This window comes from Varroa jacobsoni, unplaced genomic scaffold (assembly GCF_002532875.2).
Source record: "Varroa jacobsoni isolate VJ856 unplaced genomic scaffold, vjacob_1.0 scaffold_977, whole genome shotgun sequence".
Classification (NCBI taxonomy): Eukaryota; Metazoa; Arthropoda; class Arachnida; order Mesostigmata; family Varroidae; genus Varroa; species Varroa jacobsoni.
Window position 1 is genome coordinate 229,577 of NW_019213879.1, and position 11,760 is coordinate 241,336.

Sequence of the window (11,760 nt, forward strand, 5' to 3'; positions counted from 1 at the left end):
ATGGAACAATCTTCTTCGGCTTGTGTAGACGTTGTTTTTATAGGTATTTGATATAATTTGAGAACGTTGGGCATTTGGTGCCATAGATGTAATATTTGGTACATCCGAACTGCATTAGCTGTGCTTCGTTTCAACAGGGCACTCAATGGAAATCGTCGTCATAGTTTAATATAATATAATAACCTCCATTAAGTACAGACAATGACCTATACCTTGGATATAAATATTATCAGGGACAACTAATGCTTACCTCGGTGTTCGAAGCTGAAGTGAAAGTCCGGTCACAAACGTTTTTTGACTATTATTTCATTCCAAATTGTTTTGTACTTTCGTAGACAGACGTCTTACAGATACAACATAACACGAATAAATTTCGATAAGTAAGTGGATAATATCTCCGACTTCCTTGTGCCGACAGTGATAAGGGCGATGGTAACGTGAGCTGCGTTTAGAACATAATTGAAGCAAAATAGGTGAAGCGTTTGCATTCTATACAAATTCTATACAAAAAAAACCAATGGAGTATTGCGTCTTGCTTCGTTAACACGTATCCTTTATAGGCAACAAGTGCTATTTCCATATTGTTATTTCTCTATTCTAGGTTTAGCACGTTGACCTTAAACCACAGTTAAGCTAAGGAGATACCATTTTAGTTGGTATTGTGACAGCACTTAGGTAGATGCCTGACTTAGGTAGGACACGTAGGTAGACGATATATTCAAAGATAGTAGTTTGCTCTGAAGAAAAGTATCCAAAACATTTCTTTGTACTGTAACACAAAATCATCCACTTTGATCGTGCTATATAGTAAAGGTTTTATTATCCAACTTATCTTTAAACATATGTATCTACAACCGACTTTAGGGTAAAATATGGCAATAAAAAATGGCAGATGCTAATATTCCTATAATTGTTTATGGAATAGTCAATTAATCATATTTAAAATGGATTATTATGCCACTGAGGAATCTTTAAATCCTTCACCTGATCTGTTAAACGTTTGGCGTGATGTTGTTTTTATCGCCTAGAAAAAGTAATGCTACCTTATGGTTTGACTTGGGACAATTGTTAGCCAACTGCTTTTGCACTATACACATATATGGAGCTATACTGTTTTCGTACGTCACTGACACTGTGATCTCTTTCCTGAAATGTATAGGGTGCAAACAAATCCTTTGAGACCAATATCAACAAATAATGTTGCAATATTCAATTTTTTTTTCCAACGAAAACAAGAAGTTCTACACGTTTGGGGAAATGCCAGTATTTTTTATCCTACCAAAACTAATTTAGGAGCTAAGAAGCTAATTGTTTTCAAAATCAGTTGTTTTGCTAGTGTCGAGTTGTATTATTAAATGTCAATATTTCACTAATAGCAACGAGTGAGCTTCTGCGACTCCAACAGCAACTCATCCTTACGTTGTTATTAATATATGTAGTTTCCTTAGATGCGCGAATTTGTTGGCCGATACCTTTTTTTTTTGCATCGACAACACTTTGGTACCGATCAGATCGAATGAAGTGGATCTGTATGGTAGCCTATGGGCGCAATGGAGCACGTCATCGAAATGTCTTGCAGTGCCATAAAGCAGCCGAGACCAATTCGACATTTTTATGTAGGAAAATGAAAAAGTAAAATACGCTGGCATCCACTATGAGTCCATGTAGATTAATCATAGCCAATAAATTCTGTTGAAGGTTTGTTTTTTAAAAGCCTGGATTTTGCTCACTTTTTAGGCGTTATCTAGGTTATTGTCATGTCCGCACAACTTATTTAAGTCAGCAATATAGATGAATAAATGCTGTTACTTCAAGACAAAATAAGCTTGTGTTTATTAGTGTCCCGCTTAGATCAGTCGATCGACAAAAAAGAAGTTCATATGTCTTAGTCGAGCTACGTGAACGACTTCGTATATCAGAAAGAATAAGTAGAAGAAACCTGATTATTTAGGTCAACGAGTTTCGTTGCATAAAGCTAACGTTTCGGTCGCATGAAAGCAGTAGAGTTCTAGTATGTATATTCCTTCGAGAATAGAACACAATTTTTTCGTTAAAGATACAGTGTGCTCAGCAATTGCGTTCAAGTTATTTACTAAAGCAAATACAACTTAGATATATTACTAAGCAGATACAGATTATTTAAAAAATAGAGTAACTGTATAGCGATGGGGCTTACTTGCACCAGCGGTAAGACGAATGAACTAAGAAAGATTCTTGTCCGGCTTCTGCATAGGACTAACTAGGCTTGAGGCTAACTTGTTTCAGACATTCCACGAATTCAAAATGTCCTTGCGAAATAGCGTTTAAACATCGAAGGCTCATTTCTTTGTTCGATGACTGAGTTTGCCTCGGCGAACGAAATTCTTACACGCCATCTGGTGGCGCCAATAAGGCTTGTGTACAACCTCGTGCAATCTGAATGTGTGTGAAGGGGCACAGTCCTGTGCACATTCTTAGAGAGGTTCTCTCCGTGTTCCTGTCTGTCACCTTTTGCAGCCGTTGAGTTGAGTAGAAAGAGGAGCAAGCGGCTCCGCAGGGGTCGCGAATGCTCAGAAAATCCTTAGGTTTGCCTCGTCAAGCAGCACCTAAGCGCTTGGCGAACATTTTTTCCTGTGTTTTTACCTGTTCTCTTGAGGAATGCAAGCTGTGCGCTAGATGGCAGCTATAACTATGCATTACTTCGGTTTGATTGTAGCCACGAAATGCAATTCTACACATCGGATAGACTGAGTCAAGCCAACATAGTAGCATACCTCTAGTTAGCGCATACCGATTCGATTAGCTGTAACTCCCTGTATCTTAGGAGTAAACTTGCACATAAGCCCAAATGCGTAACAACTCTCTGGTTGTCACTTGGAACTCCTGTGTGAGGTTAGCGCTTTCAAAGCTAGTTGTTCGCTGGTCAAAGATCCAGGTGACCGCAGAGAGAACGACGATCTTTAGAGAGAAGGAACTACAATTTAGTTTATCTCTTCCGTGTCTTTTTGCGATTCAGTCTTTGAAGGATCTTCAGTTAGTTACGATAGCTTCAGGGAGAAGCTTAAATGGGATAATACTATTTTGTTTTACTGGCCTGATAAAAGGTTCCGTTTTCGTTCTTTGAATAAAATATATGTCGAGGGTCGCTCAATTGCCAAATGCGTTTCCCGTGGTGGACAACCAAGTATATTTCAGCGATTTCCTGGATAGCTCCCATTGAGACTATGCAATATATATGTGGATATACGAAATACTAATTTATTTATCAGTAAAATACTGGACGTACTGTAGATACTGCAAATGCCATTCACTTTTCCGAAACGAATTGACTCAATCTTTTAGTCATTTCCTAACCAACGGATGCGTATGAAAACATAAGGAAGAGGACGCAACCCAGGCGTTTATCTATCTAGTGAGCATGAAGGTAACAAAGCGTAATATACCTTCATCAGTGGAGTGAATTCCTTAATTACCACTCTTAGTGGAAAACAATACTTAACAATAGTTAAATAGCTGCGCGTCTTAGTTATGAGGCGTTCGTGCATCTATCATACACCTCAGTAAGGTTTGCTATCTTTTTTTTTGTCTTGGTTAAATCTCCCAAGAGACCTCCAGATGTTCCGCATGTAAAGCGCATGAACATCTGTCCTTGTCTCACTCGCAATTAGCAACATGTGCAGTAAGTGAAACAAAGGTTACCAATAAAGCCTGCCCTAATCTAACTTTTTTCATTAATCTCCTCTCTCAAACTTCACTTTCTCCGTATACATAATGCTATATATATATATATATATATATATATATCGAATCTCGACAAAATTTCAGATGAACCGAAATTGCATGTTCAATGATAAAGTTATAATGTTAATACGCTAGCTAGTCAAAAAACGCTTTAGTTAATTGTACCTCTACTAATAATATACTGAAATAGATAAGATGAAACAAGTAATGCTAATGGATTTTTGGCAACAAAGTGGTTTTCAGCCAAGGCTAGGAAGGTTCACTTGGTCGTTAAGGAAGACTGAATGTAATATTCTTCTGGGTGTTAAACAGAAAAAATGAAATCAACCGTAAAGAGCACAAAACTATGTTGACTCGACTATTGAAAATACTTGTTCATTATTAGTGGATTGTTCTCTTATGTACCAAAAGAATAAAACTAAATTGACCTATTGCTTATATTACATCAGCCTCCCTCGATCTCGATAGGAATAGAGATCTGCGTAAGTAAATCACAGACATGCCGATTGAATTTTATACATGCAGACAGCTATTGCTATTGTAGACTTTTAGGATATTATCGATATCGGTATCGAGCCTTGTTATATATATAACGATCTCTCGATAGAGCTTTAATATTTTCTAGGTTCGACAAGGCTCGAACCGGTCCATGTGAAAACGTAAATTATAAGTTCGTTGTCGGTGTAACTGTACGGATCTTATATATAAACACAATTAACCGTTTCTGAACGGTTCCGAATCTGCGAAAGCACTTTAGTTTATGAGCTGAAACTGATCATACAATTTGGTTCCTATGTTTTCACAAGCCTTACAATGGGATTTTCTATACTCACACAATTATTAGATACTTGCACCTAAGTTTTGCATATATATTCTTCTTTATAAAATTACGCTTGGAGTGGAATCACGCGCCAAATAAAGACACAATGGACTTGACAAGTTTGTCTCAGTAATGCAATTGAGGAAATAGGTTGCAGGTTAAGTTCTGAGGCAAATCAAACTTACTTAGATAATTCTGTATTTTTTGGTTGTTGACAATTTATCTATATTTACATCAGTCGTTCTGACGGGATTTTCTTAACTATTTCTATTTAACGCTTTTGTTTTTAATCTATTTTTATCTAAATTTGTGCTCAATTTACTAACTTATCTGCCACCAAACTATATTATTAGCTATCAACGTTTAAGGTATCCATGACCGCAATCTCGATCACTCTTGTAGGGACCTAGAATTTATTCATCGCTCCCTTCCTTGTAGACTTATGTCCCAAACTAAATTCTAGGTTTTGAAAGGATCTCTCGCAAAATAAATCCCCATCATAAATATACGCGCGCTACTTCTATCGAAGACTTTTTTCCTAGACTGAGCTTGATCATAAAATCGTTTTTTTGCTTTACTCCATACCCTAATCTCGGCGTTCGCCGGTGGTTACGACGCGGATCAAAGAGAGTAAATTTGTGGCTGTACAACTGCTGCAGATATACGCAACATACAGATGGCCCATGAGGCAACGTTTGTTGCGTTCGATGTCGTAGACAATAATGGCTGCTCGGTTGCAAGTTTCCCCTTTATATCCAATGCAGCAGATTCTACGCGCGCTGCTGCGCAAGCTCTTCGAATGATTACATCAGCTGTTAAAAGTCTTGGAGTTCAAGCAAGAACTATATTGTATAAAGACTTGGTGTCGATAAAACTTATCTTTAACTTGATAAAATTATAATTTGTGTGCTAACGGTTTTTTTGTCGCAGATTTATGTTCAGTGGAAATAACGAATAGAAAAAAAATATGACGTAAAGAAACTGGGCTGTATTAAGGAAGAGCTCTATTTATGATGGCGGGGCACAGTAACCTGTGATCTTTTCTCACGGTCCTCAAAAGGCATTTTAATGTATTTAGTTCTTGCCAACATTGTTTATGAAGTCAAACACCGCTCGGTGCCTAGCATTTGTAGAGATTACATTTAGCCATTAGTGAATAACCTCTAATTATAATGGCTCGCGCGCACTCGAATGAGTTAAACTAAAAACTTTTTTGTGGGTGGACATTTGTTCCTTTCTTTACGATTTCATTTGTCCATTTAAGAGGTACGTCTGAAGGTGGTCTTAATTGTAACGGAATTAACGCCCGTTTCGGGCATATGTGCTTAGCTCGCTAGACAATTTTGCCTTTCTATACTTTGTAGGTCGCTTATTTGAATGATGAAAAGCATGAAGTTTAGCCAATGAATTCTAGTCTTGCTAATCACTAACAACGTGTCTTAGAGCAGTATGTTCTTAATCTGATTACCCTTTTAAAAAACACTATGAGACTGCGACGAACATAGGCGCCGCGACTTGGTTGTACACTGTGAGTTTCTTGCGTATGCTTGTACAGGTATTGATAAACGAATATGTATCGGCTGCTTTGGAGCTCAGATGATTCCGGCATCTCTTACATATATTGACTTCATAAGACAAGTAACTTGATTGACCTGTTTGGATAAGCACCCATCAGACCAGATATAGTAATTGTACGCTTCCCTTTCCAAGTCTGCTGAATGTATATGTGTCTGTTCGTTAAGCAGGAGTATTCGAATGATATCGTCAATGCGGCTAGCATTTTAGGGACAATTTAGGCTTCAGTTCTGTAAGGCTCTATAAGCAGCAACATCAAAATGATTACATTAGACGGTGTTTAAATTCTGCACTTCTGCATCGTTTCCTCCCTCTGGTAAGACACCCATATGATTCAGGCTTAAGCATCAAATCAGTGGCTGCCAAATTTAAACAGTGTATGCAGCTGAGTTGAGCTTGTTGCTTTTCGACAAATATGTAAAAATGCGCCATTATAAAAAAAAAAGTCATATTTTATCCATCACTTATCTTGCATGTATATAAAGAAGTTAGCAGGAAAATGCAACAGAAAAGCAATGTCAACTTTTTGTGGGATTCGTTCCAACAACAGGAGGAAATCAGTACGCGCATATTCGCAGTTTCGTCAGCTGGTCCGTCCATTGGGATTGAGGTGCGCCTTTGTTCTGATTGTCAAGCATACCGTAACAGTTTTTGCCGTGAGACGGTAGTCAATGTTTTCCACTCCGAATGAGAGATGCCTCCAAAAAAAGCGGCCGAGCGATCTATTCTTCCGTCCGTCGCATTTTAGCGTCACAACCCTTTTTTTACACGTTAGTTGACATCGTGCTGAACCGCAGATTTGACGCTATTGAATCGTGTTGTTATCACATTGCGCCGTTCCCATAATAAACAAATCGCACAACCACAAGCAATCTTGGGATCGATACAATGTGCTATGGCCATGAATTCGCACTGCTTTTATTTGCGTAATATATAAGTACATCGTGCAGTGATGGCGTTGAGTTGTGGTGGCGCTTCGAAACAACAGGGTTGATTTTGTAAACAAACGCGTACTTCTAAGTATAAGGCGCAGGTATCATCAGTTGTCCATAAAGTGTCCACACTGAGTTGTTTTGTGCGATGCGAGCAATCTTGAACGAAGACTGACTGCGAGATTCGTTTCGAAAAATTATATATGCGCTGTAGTCTACTAAGGCGACTGCGATATGGATGGAACATTCGAGCATTTGTAAGTTTTTCAAATCATTTTAATTTCTAATTTTAGTTCACCGTCTAGTTTCTTTTAATCAACGCACGATCCCCTGTTGAAATAGCTTCCTACCGTGTCACAAGGATTATTGTTAATCGTGAACGTCTCGGCGCTCAGAGAATTCACCCCTTACAACGAACGTATGGTAGGCTACGGAGGGAGAAAGGTTTAGGTTTATGCTATTTTTTCACGTTCTACTCTACCAAAAAACATCACAATATCTGATAATCTTCTTTGACGTATTGGTCTGTCCCTAACCTTCTCAGTCGATTTACGAACACGGAATACGTCTAAAGGCAGAATGCTCGGGAATGCTTTTCTGTCTACTATTTCAGTTATAGCACGCTAACGTAGGCGTCTTCTTAACACCGTCAATACGCACCAACTACATAGCCATTTTTGCACAGAGCGATGCTCGTCAAATGCTATTCAAACTGAAAATTATACTGTGATCGTTGAGGAAACGAAATATGATGGTCTCCACAAGGAGGAAGAGAAGCCTTTCCGCAATTAATGTCAACACGCGTCATTCAAAACGATTGAAGTCTATGTAAATAATAGAAAAATACCATGTTTTTTTTTTTACAAATTATTGTAATAGTGTCAAGATAGAATCAAGTTGTTGAACTGTGGACACTCTAACGTTGATGATGCCCTCGACAACATTGCCATGACTATCTTAAGCGAATCTTAAACGCAGTTAATCACCTCAGAGGACAAAGTTCTGCCATCAAGAGGGAGTACTAAACTTAGCTGAAAACGTATCATTTTTTCCACTGGCGTAAGCGAAGCATAAAATATATATACCAATATCATAGTGGGTTATTATTGCTAACTTGATTTTTTTTTTTTTCGTCTGAATTTCAGTTACGACTACGAGTTCAGCGGATGCCGATGGATTTTTCACCGCGAGTATCGTATTATTCGTCACCTTCTTGAGCCACCTTTCTTCATTGCAACACAAACCTTGTTCACCATTGGCTTCACTTTGCTCCTTCTAGCGTCGCTGGTGTTGATGGCCGTACATTTGTGCGCGCCAGCCGAACTCGAGTTGCGTTTAACGCAGCTGACAGCTGCCCTTCTTCTCGTTTCGGCGGTGTTCGACTCAGTTGCTGTTATTGTGTTTGGCGCTCTGGGTGATGGTCGCGATTGGATGCCCGATCCAGACCACAATTACCTGTCATGGTCGTTCGTACTCGGTGTCATTGGTACACTGGTCGAGTACTTTGCCGGTGTACTTCTATTCGTCGATGGTAAACATCTACGTAAGGAGATTGAAGCCGATAACAAGAGCTTCCAGATGCAGCCATCGCCGCCAAGGACCCAATCCCAAGGTCATCATGGGCCTCAGATCACGACAATCGCTTAGAATGACGACTGTTGAAATCATCTACATAGTTGGAGATACTGCGTATGATATATATATATATATATGCCTATTTCTTGTCTGTCCGGGATATGTCATAGCTGTTAAACTGTTCTGAACGAAGCGTTTGCTTGCTCTAGTTGGCCCAACATGACGAGGAAATTTTTTGGACCATTAAGCGCTTCTCTAGATAATCAAGTACATGAAGAGGGATATTTGTATATAAAGAGAGGAATTTTCTACTCCCAATACTTATATAATGAGTGACACTGAAGCTAAAAAAAAAGTGGCGTATGTAGGCGATAATCCAATAGCCGGTATGACATTTTAGATGTTGGTAATGGAAGACGCCAGGACATTATGAGTACGAATACGACTTATAGTTAATGTAGCTGATAAATACTAATAAGCTAGATTTGGCAAAGCGCTGCAAAAGAAAGTACGACTGTGGCCTACCTTACCACAAAGTATGTTTATATGTACATAGATGGCCTTGAGAAACGTAACAATAATAATATGGAATTAAGTTAGACGTTCAAGGGCTCGAATTCAGGACGATAAAATATGAAACAAGCGAATAATAATAACGTTATAATGTGTAACTCTAGAGACGAACCCTTAGAACACAATACTTCGTTATCGTGACGTCGTCTTTGTTGTCAGGTGTTTGCTAAATCCATTTGTTTTTGATATTGTACATTGTAGTTTTTCAATAACTCTTTCATGGTAGATTCAACATGTAAGTGCTAGCTAGGATCAAGAAGTATTCCTGGAGATTCTACATCTTTGAACAATGCTTCAAAATTCCGCCAGCTGTGCTGTTTGACCTGGCTGCACCCATTCAAGTGCTTTACATTGTGGCACTACTTACCAGCAACTGAAAGCTGTGCATGGCAACGGGAAAAGATACATCATTGGTATCACGGGCCGACCTAAGATAAATAACAGTATGACTTTTAAAAAAAAAAAAAGCTGTTCGAATTGTCATCCGTCACTTGTCGTAACCCCTGCGCACTATGCTTCAACGTATAAGTCTTGTTATTGGCGGACAAGTGTGCATAACGGTATTGTACTGTCAATAAATAACTTCATCGACTCATGAGCCATCAGAGGTTTGAACGCTTTTGAACCCTTCGTGAGCATCCTTCCTTATACCTGCAACAGTGGCCATGGAACGCGATTCAATGCGTTCCTATGATGTTACACGTCTATCTCGTATCTACGTATTTAGCGCAAAAGCAACCTGATACTGTTAGGGTTAGGCGTCAAGGGGGTTACTCCACTGACGGTAACGCCGATTGTGTAACTCAGCCGTGAACTACTTTCCGCTTCAGTACGGCCATCTCGTGTAAGCTTCGGCTACTACCGTATAGCAGGATTTGGGTGATTAAGGCTTATGTGAACTGATATCCGCGTTGATACCCGCAAATTGCCACACCTTGGAGTCAATATAAACGCAGCACATGGTCACATGGTTTCAATTCAGCACTATAGCTGTTGTCAGATACCTGAAAATGTGACAGTTTCATTCCGATTGTGATCTAGTGATCAGGTACCTATGTCTGTGACGGCCTTCATCAGACGGGATGGGTGGATAGATAGCATCAGCTTTGGCGGCATAGAATTTTGACCTTCGTATGCAATTAGCCACAGCAACGTGGGAATAACCGTTACATTGAAAAATAAGTGATATTGAAGTATAACAGCGTAAACGAATCAGTACAATTTGTCTGCTTTTGTTTCCAATTTCTGAAGAGACATACAAAGCGCGCACAATATCGGTTGGTAAACTTGCAGACATTGCAGCCAGTTAGCAGTGCTAACCCTTGATCACTTACTGATCGATTTGAGGCGTAGTGCGCGACGCCCCTCGAACCTAAACAGACAACCCATTCGAAACAAATCGGGGCCAATTAATACCGCGCTTTGTTCAATATGCCTTTAGCTAAGTGTGAGGCGGTAGCGTCACGTCAAGATGGCCATTCTTATTCGAATAAGGTGGCCTATGTAAGTAGGAAAAGCCTGTCTCTCAATGCACGTCTGAGCCAAAACTAAACGATAAGCCATATAAATGGGCAACAACCCGTTGCGTATGAAAATGAAAAACTTTACGTGTTAAGGAATTCTTTTTTTCTATTACTGCGGTTGTCGATTTTTGTTCGCTTGAAATAATAGTAAAGATTATAGACTGCAGTCTCCTTTCATTCCTAACAAAATTCCCCCGGGGTCTAGCTATTAATTATTAATTAACTATTAATGCCGCCAGATAATTGATCGGGCCAGTAAATGTGATATGAGCTGTTGTCTAGGAGTGCATTTATTCTGCAGTTAATAGTCATCATCAGCCTAGACATGAGTTGTTTGTCGCCCTACCGTGAAATGCCTTATGTTACAGGTAAAATTACTGAGCAAGGCACGATATCTGGCTATAGGACTCTGGATAGCGGGATCATACTGCTTTTCCATGTTTCATTTAGGAAATTCGAATACGACTAGCCAACATCAGTGTCCTGTTAAAGTATTCGGGACAGATGTGTTATCCAAAATGCTAGATTTTCCTTATAACGAAATTCGAGTTCATGGCGAACTGTACATTTGCGGCATTACAAAAAAATACACACGGTATTGATGAGCTTGCCAATATATCTGCTCGAACCAATGGATAATACTAATTTCATATTTAGATGTACTTACGTAGGTACGATTGAGACATGTGCCGAAATAATTATACCATAATTAAGGTCATTACATTATATGACACTGTGAACGATGAAATTTTGGCGCACAATCATTTTATTTATCTGGGCGACAAATTCTGAGGTAGTAAACGTATTAGACCTTATATTATACGAGCATACTAATGATACAAGGGTTTACAATAGAATATCATATTGTGTACCGGTGAAAACAGACCGCAAGTATGTTATTATATAAACTATATTACTAATAAGAATAACAGTGATTTACAAGATCAAGCGAACGTCGGTGTAGATGAGTCGCTTATGGCTCGATAGTTTGAGGGGGATTTCTCGAAATGAACGAGAATATTTGTAAATACATACATTATAT

The 11,760-nt window shown here is 39.0% G+C and overlaps 1 protein-coding gene across 4 annotated transcripts in view; it reads left to right on the forward strand.

The window, feature by feature from the left end:
- The window catches only part of LOC111265504 (uncharacterized), a 15,304-nt gene extending 3,838 nt beyond the window's left edge, over positions 1-11,466 (forward strand). For 3 of the 4 annotated variants that reach the window (XM_022842240.2, XM_022842242.2, XM_022842241.2), the window contains one exon: positions 8,193-11,466. In XM_022842240.2, the coding sequence (XP_022697975.1) occupies positions 8,193-8,694 (502 nt within the window). In that variant the 3' untranslated portion in view covers positions 8,695-11,466. Of the gene's footprint in view, positions 1-4,280; positions 7,305-8,192 lie in introns of those variants that run through there. The other variant, XM_086970526.1, reaches the window with a different exon arrangement.
- The last annotated feature ends 294 nt before the right edge of the window (positions 11,467-11,760 follow it).